General features: G+C 41.7%; 1 protein-coding gene across 6 annotated transcripts in view; it reads right to left on the bottom strand.

Annotated features, from left to right (window-relative positions):
* The window catches only part of RAPH1 (Ras association (RalGDS/AF-6) and pleckstrin homology domains 1), a 281,232-nt gene that overhangs the window by 104,205 nt on the left and 162,751 nt on the right, over positions 1–14,276 (bottom strand). For all 6 annotated transcript variants that reach the window (XM_068245017.1, XM_068245011.1, XM_068245015.1 and 3 more), the window contains 2 exons: positions 13,856–13,961; positions 6,836–7,338 (listed from right to left, as the gene is read on the bottom strand). In XM_068245017.1, the coding sequence (XP_068101118.1) occupies positions 6,836–7,338; positions 13,856–13,961 (609 nt within the window). The remainder of the gene's footprint in view (positions 1–6,835; positions 7,339–13,855; positions 13,962–14,276) is intronic.

Genomic DNA, 14,276 nt, shown 5'->3' with positions numbered 1-14,276 from the left:
CAGAAATCTACAAAATGCTGCAGCCCCCGAGTTTGCGTTTGTGGAAAAAACAAGCCGCTCTGGTGTGCACCAACCCATTGAAATACATTACCCAAGCGGTTTTCTATCCCCAAGCAGGGGCGTAGCAATAGGGGGTGCAGAGGTAGCGACCGCATCGGGGCCCTTGGGCCAGAGGGGCCCCGAAAGGTCCACCCTCTATCACAATATTAGCTCTCTATTGGTCCTGTGCTGGTAATAATCACTTCTATAGATGCTTTGAATAGTAGTAATCCTTAACACACTGTTCCCCATCCTCTTCTTGCACCTCTGACACTGGGGTTGTCCTTGGCAGGTTTTGGTGCGCCGTATCAATTGTTATGTATAGAGTGCTTGGGGGGCCCCATTGTAAAACTTGCATCGGGGCCCACAGCTCTTTAGCTACGCCACTGTGGACCCCAAGCATTTTTAAAAGCGCTCATGAACCGCTCTGGTGTGCACAAGCCCTTTGTCAAGGTGCGTTTAGTGATCATGACACTTGGTTTTGGGCCTTGCAATATCTGATAATGCAAAGGTCCCTGCAAGTTCTGTCGCTTTAAATGTATCAGGAGGCTCTGGACTGGAACACAATTTCAAGAACTGAAGGATTTTCGTGTTAAAACACAAAATTCTGATTTGCTTGTGTTACGTAAATGATCCTACCTATGAAAAATCTATTGTAATTACAAAATTCCCCATAAACGCGAAATTTCATGTAATTTTGTGAAATTTGCAAAATTTCGATTATGGCCATAATCTTAATTTCACGAATTACGCGACATTTCGCGTAAACGTAATTAGGTCATTACGCTCATCACTATTCTCCATTCATTTACTCTGCTACAATTACTTTACTAAAACTGCTTTACAACAACCATTCAATTTTGTTTGTATATACAAACTACTTTTAGCCTCCTTCAGCTAGTTCTCTAACTGCACTTCTCTCCACACATGCATTGGGTGCCTTCAGATGACATCAGTCAGTAAAAAAAAAGGTGGTTACAACCTTCACTGTATAACAGTTACAACTACTGGAATAAAGGAAAAAAAAACGGTTACTCTGCCAGGAGTAAAAATGGTTTGTCCCAGGCATTTTTACTGGACATCGCTGAGAGGATTTTTTTTCTGTTTACAGTTCCTCTTTAAACCTGAACTGAAAATAAAAAAGTCAAAATAACCATACACAGGTCATACTTACCTCCATGTAGTCTGCTCATCAATCTCTTTCTCATCTCCTGCATCCTGTTTGTCCACTATGATCGATGGAATTCTCTGTCCTTCATTTTAAAGAGAATCTGTATTGTTAAAATCGCACAAAAGTAAACATACCAGTGTGTTAAGGGACATCTCCTATTACCCTCTGTCACAATTTCACCGCTCCTCGCCGCATTAAAAGTAGTCAAAAACAGTTTTAAAAAGTTTGTTTATAAACAAACAAAATGGCCACCAAAACAGGAAGTAGGTTGATGTACAGCATGTCCACACATAGAAAATACATCCATACACAAGCAGGCTGTATACAGCCTTACTTCTGAATCTCAAGAGATCACTTGTGTGTGTTTACCTTCTGTCCCCAGCTTCTCTCATGCACTGAACATTACAGGCTTCCTGCAGACAGCTCTGCCTATGTCGTTAATTCCTCAGTATGTGACAGACTAGCTCCTTTCACAGCCTCCAGAGGAGGATTTTTATCCAGCTCTCTTCTATCACTGATAAGATAGCAGAGAAGCTGCTGGCTTATGTAAATAAAACACACACTGGAGTGTGCATAGAGGAACAGTTCTACACTGAAGAACTTGGCAGCCTTCCAGACACAGGCCGACAAGTCTGACAGGGGAAAGATACATTGATTTATTACAGAGATGGTTATAGTAGAAAGAGCTGCAGTGAGCCAGAACAGATTAGAATAGGTTTAGGAACTTGTAGGATGGTAGAAAAAACGTTGTAATTTTTGTTACAGAGTCACTTTAAAAATGGCCATTACCCTATAACAGCTTCCAGGTCAGCACACAGTTAAACTGTTATATCGCTCACTTGAGCCATAGGGAAACATGGACATTACCTTGCACATTCAGTTGTAACTGACAGCAGCTGATATATAACTGACAGCAACTGGTATATTTCAGTTCTGACAAAATCTTGCAGAACTGGAAGGGATCACTGTAAGAAGAAAATGCTGAGCTTCTGAGAGGAACTGACGGCGAGGTAAGTATTTAATATTTATTTGTAGCTACATCATGTGTTTATTTTAAATCATTTTACTCAGTTCCCTTTAAGGATCTTTTTTTGGCAGATATAATCCTCTTTCTTGAATCTGTCAGCAACTCTGTAGCAAGGACAAAGTAACTGAAGTAAGCACTGCGTCATGCAACACTTTGACTGCGCTTCAACCCAGTTTCATCTGACTTCTGATCCTCGTAAGCACTGTGGAGTATTCCCCCATGTCAAGCTAGAAGCACAGCCGAGTGTCAGCAGTTTCCAAAGCCTGACCTGGAAGTTGTGGCTGCCTTTGCTTGCTCTACCCACACTTTAACCACCTCCAGTTATACTTAAGGTGTCCATTAACAGAACAAGCCTGCAGCCATTCTACTGCCGTAGTGGTCAATTGGAAATGATCAGTCATGTCCATAAACGACTTAATTACCAAAAGCCAATTCTACAGACTGTTAAAAAAAACACTGTTAATGGGCACCTTTAGGTGGTCAAGCAAACTTATGGCAATGCAAAGTTGTGCCAAAACATTTATGAAAAGTGACGAAAGTAAAGCACTAACAAGGATCCTATTAATCAAAACCGACAATATCCACTTGCATACCAAGGGTAGTGGACTGGATGCCAAGATGGGGAATTAGCTAATCTAAACAGTTAACAGTCAAATTTGAACTATGCTTGATCCCAGCCTTTTTAGAAGCCAGCATGTACGCAAAAGGGGCAGCATAAAAGGCAAGCTGAACATGTGCGCTAGGGCAGGTATACCTCCATTGTCTCGGAAACACCAGGATGCGGTGTCATCACTCACCACTAAAAGACACTGGCTGCCCTGTCTTTCCTTCTTCCCTACAGCATGCAATTGTGCTTTCTACTCCACAGTAAGTCTATATCTTTATCAAGTACTAATGGGTGAACCAATATGCACAATATATGGCTTGACTGTTATGCCCAGATTCTCCTGCTGGACCTTAAACCCACAAACTACTCAGTGTAGGCTTGATTACATTTGCATCATACCTCGCAAATATATGTATGCTCTATAAAGGTAGTTGGGTTTCTACAAGTATAACAGAAAAGTGATAAACAGCTTTTCTGAAGTGTTTTCTTCAAAAGTACATCTTTAGACTATCCAAGGCTCTCCTCTGTTTTTTACTTTCCACAGATGGAAAAAGTATGTTTTTCCTTTGACTAAGGCCGAATTCCATAATGTTGTCACCAGTTATAAATGCGACTCTGCTGCAAATGTGACTTTTGAAAACGTAAGCAGGCTTGGTAAATGGAAAACATTAGTTATAGAAATAGACTATTTAATACTGGTACTAAATCCACTGTGGAAGAGTCAGTGACACGTGTTGGCTGCCTTAAACCATAAGATTGAAAAGAAATGTTTGTTACTGGCCAAAAAAATGAATATTGTAAAAGGTTCAACACTGTAAAATGACTGCTTTGCTCGTAATGGTGGATTTTTAATTGTGACACTGTGACACTGAGGGTGAAGTTTTTCCTGCCAGCTAGTAATTTTGATATTACTTGTATGATCACACTTGAAAATTGCTACCAATTTTCTCTAATGCACAATTATGCCCAGATGTTTGGACTGGCTCATTATTAAATAGCTACTGTAATGGAAATGATCATTCTACACACACTGTCTACATTCTAGTTATTTCACTGTAAACAGGAGGTGTTTTCTCTACATTTCATCATGGCAATTGTGAATACATAGACATCAAAAACCTGTGTTTAATGCTGGCCACACAAAGGGTGATGTGGCTGTATACAAAGGACAATTCTACGTATTACCATGTAGTGTGAGGTTACTCTGATTAAAACAATTTAATAAATATTTCATATAAAGCTCAACTAATATCCAAGATTGAACCTTGCAAATTTTAACAACGATCAGAGTGATAAAGTGGATACAAATGGTGTATAGTGGAGGACAGATCACTTGTTTTGTGAGCCAAGTGCACTTGGCAAAGTACTCTACAGCTCACTTCCTCTTAATTCAGCCAGTGGGAAAGCCATGTGACCATCAGACAAGCACAGTGAGAAAAAATGCAGTTACTCTGATAATTCTTATTACAGAAGAGTGACCAAGCAACTTGGGGTTACCCAAAACCACTAAGTACAGCAGACTAAAAGAGACCAAAAAGCCCTCCTACTTGAAAAGTAATGCTTAGTGTGATTTGCCTTTTTAAAACAAAAGGCATTTACAATAATTCAGCTTTAAGTGAACATCTGTAGTTATCCACAATGCAACGCTACTAAAAATGCAAATTATCTCTTCATGCCCCTGAAGCCAAGCCTCTATCCAGAACCGCTGGTGTAGAACACACCTATAGCTTTACATTTCACAGAGCCACATCAACCCCACATGCAGACAACATGTCCGAAACAGGCTGTCTGCATGTTGGGTTGGCGCAGCTCTGTACATTTTTTTTTTTTGTTCCGTTTTTTTTTTAATTAAATTGTAGAATAGAAATGAGTACATACATAAATTGGTGCATATATCTGTGGATATGTATACATAAGCATATTTTATGCACCATAGCAACATTGAAAAAGAAAATACAAATAAAATAAAACGACAAGGAACTTGAACAAGGTTTAAACAAAATTTAAATAGTGTGAAAGCTATAATTATAACATATAGATTCACAGTCACTTGGTGGCCCACCTACCCACCAGGCAATGGCATATCGCCCACCGACACACAAGGCAATGGTGTATAGCCCACCCTCCCCACCAGGCAATGGTGTATAGCTCACCCTCCCCACCCACCCACCCACCAATGGTATATAGCCCCACCCTCCCCACCAGGCAATGGTATATAGCCCACCCACCAGGCAGTGGTATATAGCACACCCTCCCTCCAGCCAATGACATATATAGCCCACCCTCCCACCAGGCAATGGCATATAGCCCACCCACCCGGCAAAATCGCACTGCAAAACAAAAAACGATTCAGATTAACAATCGGAATAGGATGTGCAATGTGCAAGCAAAACCGATTCAGATTAAAAAGCGGAATCAGATTTTGAAAAGTGGAATCGGAAACGAATGTGCAGTGTGCAAGAGGCCTCAATCGTATGTAGATGGGCCATAGAACAGTCAGCCTCAGCTCCCATGTGGGTGAGCAAACAATCCTGGTAACATGAAAAGCTCCAAAGCTAGCCGTTTCTCTTTTTTTTGGGGGGGGGGGGAAGAGGGGGGGGGGGTTGTTTAAGCTGAATGAAGCAGATTTAACATCACACTGACAAAACTTCTGCACACACTTCAGAGTTAACATTTAACCTCTTAAATTGATAATAGGTCAACAGGAATGTACTATATACTATTGCTACTCTGCAAAAAATCTCAAATTTATTTTCAGTTCAAGTTTGCGTCTTGCGAGAGGCAATGTCTGCACAGCCTTGATGCGAGACGCATCTGAATCCCTCTAGCCATGCCACGTCTTGCTAGAGAGATTCACACCTGTACTCAGTTTTTTTTTTGGTTTTGGAATAAAAAAGCTAATTTGCCATGTACGCTGTGAGGTAATTATACATGTTAACCAAAGTTGTCTCTAAGTCATTTCCTTTCTAGGCTGCCTTTCTTGGTAAGCAAAACCTTCAAACCTGCTGATTCGTAGTACAGAAACCCAACACAAAACTTCTGTGCATTTTCAAACTTGTGCACTCAAATCACACAGAGGGAAACTGAAATGTAATGGGCACACTTTTATTGGAGAAATGGATGAAATAAATAAAAAAAAAAAAGCATAGTACAGTATGCACAGTCATACAGACTGTTTAGCAGGTCTACATATAATGCTGCAAAATACAATAGCTTGCAACCAAAGCTGACTAAACGTAACAGCATTAATGGTCATAGACAAGGGAATGCTAATGGAGAAACAAAATAAAATCAAGAAATTACCATAGTTTAGTGTGCTAACAAAATAACAATTATTCTTGCTGTGACTTGCATTGAAATTCAAGTCAAGTATTCTGTTGAAATTAAAACACATCAAAAGAATAAACAGCCTTTTTGCTATGGCTTAGGAAGTCGGATATATTGGTGAGGTAGACAGGCTGTATTCAAGACTGTTAAAGAAAAGCATTCTTTTAAGAGCCCTTTGACAGTGTACTGCAGCAGGAACATACTGTCACTTTCATGGCTGAGAGAGGCTGAATAAAATGTAAGGCCGCAGGGAAAGGAACTTAAAGGATGCTCTTGTCTAAAAAGTACACTTGTAAGTGTCCAAGATGAAAGAGTCTTCACCAAGAATACACATTGTGAACTAGTTACAAAAGACTGGGAATCTGGCAGCAGTGTCATCAAACTAAGAAAATCTAATTGGGACATTTCAATCTCGCTACTCAAAGCCTTGAGAACCAAAATTAATATTCCAACAGCATAACATTTGCTAATAAAATTGAAAGCCTGAAATTATACTGCTTTTCCTCACTCAGCTACTTAACATGGAAAACTAAGTTATTTATCATAAATATATGGTAGATGGTCTGCAGAACTATATTTTATATGAACCTATTTTAAATATATTGCAGTGTGAGGTAAAATGCACCAAGTAATTATTTTCACTTAAAAACTTTAGGTATCTTACCTCAGATATGGGCTGAACCAAATCCAAATCTTGAGGTCTTGTCATTTTATCAATATCCAGGGAGTCCATGCTGGAAGCCGCTGAGGTGATGCTAGAACGTGAAGAGTTGCTAACAGATCGGAGATCACTATCGCTGACTGTTCCCGCTGAAGCTGTTCGCCTGTGGTGGATGGTTACAACTGGCTTAGCATCCTCTACAACGGTTTGACGAGCTGCTTCATCCATGCTTAAAGAGGCTTGTTCCAACTGTGCAGTAATGTCATCCAAGGAATAATTACCATGTACAGGTTTGGTTATTTTGCCAGAAGAAGTCGGCAATCCTCTTAAACTGCTCTGTTTGGTGCTTGTACGGCCAGCAGGTGGCTTCTGGGATGATTTACGGTCATGAGACTTCAGGGTGTTCCTGGAGGACTGGGTTCCAATGCTACTAAGTTCCTGCTCAATAGAGCAGAGGTCAGCCATAAGAGCATCTAAGTCCACACCGTCCCCTTGACTTAGAGCTTCTACAAAAACACAAATTGTAAAGCTAAATATTAATATATGCCAGGTTGTCATATAATGGTTAGCATTCTAGATCTTGTGGCAAACAAGAATCAAAAGTGCTGATGGTGAATTAAGATTAAAAAACCAAAGGAATTCAAGTACTGTATACTGCAAACTGAGAGCTATTCATTTTTTACAATTACAGGTAGTCCACGACTTACGAACGCCCGACTTACGAACAACCCACCGATACGAACAGCATGGATTCTCTGTTTCCATGGGAACAAGCCACACATTTTTTTTTTTAATTGGACATGTAGTGTTTGAGAAAATCAATTTTAAAAAAATCAAAGAAAAAATGGCTTTTAAACTTGTATAAACAGGTACAAAGGGCAGAGGTGACAAAGAGGGGGACACTGGAGGCACACAGGAGGTACAGGGGACAGATATGGCACAATGTTCTGACTTAAGAACAGATTCAGGTTAAGAACGAACCTACAGTCCCTATCTCGTTCGTTAACCGAGGACTACCTGTATATTTTTTTAGGGGTACTGGTAGCAGTGGTGTGTGAAAAAAGGAAGCACAAACTATGGGGGGAATCAGATTCAATACAAACCTGTAAAAGAAAAAAAGGAAAAAGGAGGAGTAAAATACAAAAAATAAAGAAGAAAAGGGGGTAGTATTAAAGAGACTCTGTAACAAAATTTTAAGCCTTATTTCTTCTATCCTATAAGTTCCTATACCTGTTCTAATGTGGCCTGTCTTACTGCAGCCTTTCCTACTTGCACTGTCTCTGTAATAAATCTCATCTCCTTTCCTCTGGTGTGTCTGTCCAGTGGAGGCTGGAATGTGTGGAATGTGCAGCACTGCTTGTCATTGGCATAAGCTTTACACACCCCCTCCAAGCTCTGCATGAGTCACACAGTAAGCTAGTTCTCAGTCTATGATACTGTGGTTAGAAGCCAGTCTTTTGTTTGCAAACACTGCCTAAAACTGTTCATTACAAACCAGGATTGCAGCAGGGAGTGGCAGAAACAGCACAGAGGGGCACAGGAGAACATAAGGAATATAATGGCATGCTTTTTATTGTAAGGATATTATAGTACAGATTCTCTTTAAGGTAACCATACACTGGTCTATAATGGCCTGGTGTGACCAGCATCCCATTGGCCCTTGGAGTATACATCTGCCTGACAATGGGGGTCGGGAAATCCAAAAGCCTGATACTGCATTTGTTAATTTTTTGTAGTGGTGGTGGTGCTGGGGATTTGATGTATGAATGAAATTTCTGTTTGTCCGTAATTGGTAAGTAGCAGGGCTGTGGCGTTGGTACAAAAATCATCTGAATCAAACTTCGACTCCTTGTTTTACGGGACTACTGACTCCAACTACAGGTACCCAAAAATTGTTCTGACTCTACAGCCCTGTCAGGGCTATGAAATCATTAAAAAAAATCGTGCAGTTTATGAAACTAACCAAACATTACTCAGACTCTGACTCTACAGCCCTGGTAACTAGGCATTAGGCCCACTCGTTTATTAATATGTGCTAGGTGTCACAGCCCCGCGCATGCGTGCCCGTAGCCCCTGTGCGCAAGCATACGATCATGCACCACATTGCCATGCATCTGCACAAAATGGCGGTGGCACACAATGATGCAGGTGGACACAGACACCTGTGTTTTTATCAGGTAGTATTTCTGCATTCTACTGATATTTACCCGTCATTGATATTATCTGCATGTCAATGGAATTTGGCTATCGCTGGTGATACCTACTTGTTGCCATTATATGCATAACATTGCTATAAAAAGAAAAGTACACCAGTGTACAAACAGCACTGAATATATAAAGCGAACAGTTTAGTCAGTGATTAGTCGGTGTTGTAAAATAACAAAAACATGTAACAATCTGGCTCATCTCCTCTATTACAGTATTCAGATCTAGTAACTGAAACTGCCACAATTGTCAGTGGAGATTAAAAGGAAAACTTAGTGAAGATTCATGGGATTGGCCACTGAATACGATCTGTCATGGGAATATTTTAATAGTTTTCTGGCCTTCCCAAGTTATCAGCTGCAAGAAACATTTAGTATTCCTTAAACTCAAGTCAGCTGTCAGATGTGTTTTGGAATGAATCGGAAAGGTAACTGGGGAAGATTACTTGACTAAGATAAGTGTCTCGCTTTTAAAGGAAATAATTTAGATAGGAAATGAAACTTTATTCATACACACAGGGGTGTAGAAACACATTTATATATTTTCAAGCAATTCATGCAATGATGCATGACCTATTCAGGATTTATTTTTTTAAACAAGATTTCACAGCATTCTCTAAATAAAGAAAAAAATGTATTTAAACGTATCTGCAACAACTACTGGTAATATACTTAGGGGATACTTTTGTAAAACCCTTCTGAAGTGCTTCTTTAAGGAATAGTGATACCTAATCATATCACCCACAGAGTGATTGTTATTGTCATTTTGTATCAGTTATTGGCATCTGTGTAGGGTGGACATGGGTGGGTTTGTTGGAGAGGGGGGCAGGGATGGGTTCTGGTTGATCAGGGTTTTTTTTAATGCATGAAATTATTGATTAATAAAGTTTATATATATTTTTACATAAATTAATTTGTGTTTTGTACTAATTGGTGTCATTTTTTCAACCTTCCTGCAATTTGTGATATACTTCTTTAAGGATACAGGTGAATGAAGACAGTAAATTGGAGGCTGCAATCTCCATTCTCTATTAAACAATGCCAGTTGCCTGGCTTCTGTGCTGATGCTCTACCTCTAGTAAACGTCACTGGCCCATAATAGGCATGCAGATCAAATGCTTAGACCCTGGTCTGACTCCATTGGCTGCATACTTGTTGCAGATGGGTGACTCAAAAACAACTAAAACCAAAAGCTGTCAAAAAGAGTCATGTTTGAAGCTGCATGAAATATTGTACCCACATTTAACATCTGTTTTTTTTGTTTGTTTGTTTGTTTGTTTTGTTTTTTACAGAGCTCAGCATAGTAAACACAAAATATAAATGTAAGGAAATACTGGGACTACGTAGAATCTAAAATATGGGGTAAAACAGTAAGCATCCTATACGCCACACAGTAACTCAATGTTGCCATATATAGTCACTTATTCACTGTAGGATGTGAGTTGTCTGATGTCCTTTCATATAAATGGCTATTGTCTATATAACAAATTACTTCCTGTCAACACTTTGCAACACAGTCATCTGTTCATAAACCAGAAGTTTTTCTTTCATGGTGACTGACACAAATAATGGCAGAGTTTTTATGAATGATTTCACAGATGGTGTAGCTAAAGCTGTAAACACGGGGGTGGCAATAAAGTCATACAACTACAACATAGGTAGCCCAGGTTCAATAACCTTTATTCTGTACTTTTAACCACTTGCCGACTGCACGCTTATACCGTGCGTCGGCAAAGTAGCAGCTGCAGGACCAGCGACGCAGTACTGCGTCGCCAGCTGCAGGCTGATTAATCAGGAAGCAGCCGCTCGCGTGAGCAGCTGCTTCCTGTCAATTCACGGCGGGGGGCTCCGTGAATAGCCTGCGGGCCGCCGATGGCGGCTCGCAGGCTAAATGTAAACACAAGCGGAAATAATCCGCTTTGTTTACATTGTACGGCGCTGCTGCGCAGCAGCGCCGTAAGGCAGATCGGCGATCCCCGGCCAATTAGCGGCCGGGGATCGCCGCCATGTGACAGGGGACGTCCTGTCACTGGCTGCACAGGACGGATAGCGTCCTGTGCAACCCCGATCACCGGGGATGAGCAGGTGGAAGAGGGAGGGGGGAATTTCGCCGCGGAGGAGGGCTTTGAGGTGCCCCCCCCGCAACTAGCCTGCCCACCAGAGCGTTCAGACCCCCCCTGCACACCATCCCCATAGGGGGGAAAAAAGGGGGGCGATCTGATCGCTCTGCATGAAACCTGATCTGTGCTGGGGGCTGCAGAGCCCACCCAGCACAGATCACAAAAAATAACGCTGGTCCTTAAGGGAGGGGTAAAGGGTGGGTCCACAAGTGGTTAAGTAAGACACGTGGACTGTATTTTACTCTTAACATAAATGGCTGAATTATTATTTCCTATTACCAATTTCTCTAACTGCACCTTTATTTTCTTGGCATTCCCATGTTCACTATACTTGCTAGTTCATGCCAAGCCATTGAAAGCATCACTGGGAGGGCAGGATTACATGCCAGTATACATCAATATATCCATATACTGTAGGAATTAATTGTTTCTGATACTGGAACCAGGGTGATTAACATAAAATTGTGTATCCTGTATAACGCCAGTGTTCTCCCCAGAAATTTTTTACAGCTGGGTGGCATGAAAAAGTAGCTGGGCGAGATGAAAGAATACGGGACAGTCGCTTTTCTGCACAACTCTGCTTACAACAGAGGAGGAAATGAGCCGATGACAGCCAGGAGCTAACCAAAACTACTCGGGTGGAGGACCCGGCTAAAAGAGTCTGGGGAGAACACTGAACGAACTACATACATTTTACAATATCTCACTAGAGTGTCTCTTTAAGCGAAACTCCACTTTCTTGATACAAAACATATCAGTAAATATCTTTCATTATTATAACTTACAGCTAGCTATAACTTACAGCTAGCGAAACTGCTCCTTGGAATGTATTCTCTATATGCAGTATTGGCAGCTTAGAAGCCTCCTATTAGGGCTGCACGATTTTAGGGAAACATCGAAATTGCGATTTTTCTCTCAGAAATTGCAATTTCGATTTTTCCCCGATTTTTTTAAATTCCTGCTTTTCGCACTTTGGGCGGGGACGGGGGGGCTTGGGTTTGGCTCACGGTCTGCACTGCCTGGTCCGCTGTCTGTAATATCTTGCTTCTGGCCCCGCTGTGCGCGGATTGGCCAGAAGCGGTGAATATGTATAAGTGTTAATAAGCGGGGGGCGGATCCACTAGAGCGAGCGGCCGGGCACATCATACAGCATTACCTATCACTGGCTAGAGATGGAATGACGGCAGCGGTAGGCGGAGATGTACAGAGCATACAGCTCCGCCTACCGCCACCGTCATTCCATCGCTAGCCAGTGATAGGTAATGCTGTATGATGTGCCCGGCCGCTCGCTCTAGTGGATCCGCTCCCCGCTCTTTAACACTTATACATATTCACTGCTTCTGGCCAATCTGCGCACAGCGGGGCCAGAAGCAAGATGTTACAGACAGCGGACCGAAAAACCGAAGGTACTGACGATCAGCAGATCGTCTTGCCTCGAACCGCGGTTTCGGTTTTAAACCGAAAAACCGTGCAGCCTTGCCTCCTATCTTGCTGCACAGCATAGGAGGATAGGTTTCATTCTTCACACTAATCCAGTAGCATTTGATTGGTCAATTTCAATGCTGAATACATTTACTTAAAACCAGTTCAACTATCTGCATCAACTCAGAATTAGGCCCCGTTCACACTGCACGCGTTTCCAGCCGCGTTTTGGAAACGCGTGCAGGTGGCCGACACGCACGACATCAGACATTGCATAGAGTGCAATGTCTGATGTTCACACTGCATGCGTTCCGGACCTGTGCGGACCGGGAACGCATGCTGCACGCATTTTTTGTAAAAACGCGTGGCTGTCCCATCACTTTTCAGTGATGGGATCAGCCACGCAACGCACACAAACGCGGATGGCGTGCGTTCGTACGCGTTGCGTTCCGCACGCATGGCCATCCGCGTTTGTGATGTGAACGGGGCCTTATTGGCATCTCATTGTCCAGCTCTTCTTGGAACTCTTTATCTGAGTATCTGCACCACTTTTTCTGTATTTTTTTTTCCAATTTTCCTTACACTAGTTTTGATAAATATGCCCTACAGATTCAGAGGGTTAGGAGGCACGCGATCAGCACAATAGCCTTAAAAGCAACATTTGTAAAAAGGATTATATACGGCAGCTGCCATGCCTCTCTGACTACCGGTTTCTTATCAATACTGTATTGTTTCTGAGGCCACAGAAGTTCTACCCACACACTGCAGTATGACAGAGAACTCAATAATGCAGGAAGGGCCACCCCCATGCACCTGGTAAAACGTCTGTTGAATCTGGCTGTATTATAATATCAGTTAGACATTTTTACATGCAGGTAAACTGAATGGACTTTATAACTGAATTACCACAAAGATTTCCTGGATAGCATTCCACATCACCTGACTGACTACGTGATCCATACAGTTAACTGGCACATCATCAGTCAAGTATACAGTTGAAAATAAATGTATGAACAGTTTAAAGATTTTGGCACAGTGGGTAGCAAACCAGATAGTATAATAAGGAAATTAATTTGTCCAGTGAGCAGCTAGGAGACACAGGACGTCACAAAGCCTAATCAGGAGATAGTAGTATACTGGTCTGGCAAGCTAGAACTAAAAATCATTTGGCTGGCCAATTGTCTAAATGCATTTCAGCTGATCGTCTGAAGATCCACTTTTCATTCATTTTTTTTATCTCATCATACTAGAATTAGCAGCAAAGGATGTGTGCTTACCATTTAAATTGTACATGGAGAACCGATATGAAAAGTTTGCAAGGTTGGTCTCCTGTCGAAGTGGTGATCTTTTAACTGGTTCTTCTGGCTTTTCTGTGTCCAAGCTCTAGAAAAATGAAGAGGAACACAATGTTAAATATTGAAATACTATACAGATCTAAAGCAATCAAACTAAGTTTAGATGTTCCTTAACCTCCTTGCCGGTCTAAAAAATCCGGCAAGGAGGCAGCGCCGCACTTTAAAAAAAAAAAAAAAAAAATTTAAATCATGTAGCGAGCCCAGGGCTCGCTACATGATAGCCGCTGAGCGGCGGCATCCCCCCACCCACTCTGATCGCCTTCGGCGATCAGAGTATGCAGGAAATCCCGTTGAGAACGGGATTTCCTGCAGGGCTTCCCCAGTCGCCATGGCGACCGGGTAG

The sequence above is a fragment of the Hyperolius riggenbachi genome, chromosome 7 (genome assembly GCF_040937935.1).
Source record: "Hyperolius riggenbachi isolate aHypRig1 chromosome 7, aHypRig1.pri, whole genome shotgun sequence".
NCBI classification, from domain to species: Eukaryota; Metazoa; Chordata; class Amphibia; order Anura; family Hyperoliidae; genus Hyperolius; species Hyperolius riggenbachi.
Note: the sequence above shows the minus strand (reverse complement) of the source record. Positions and strands in the feature narration are given on the sequence as shown.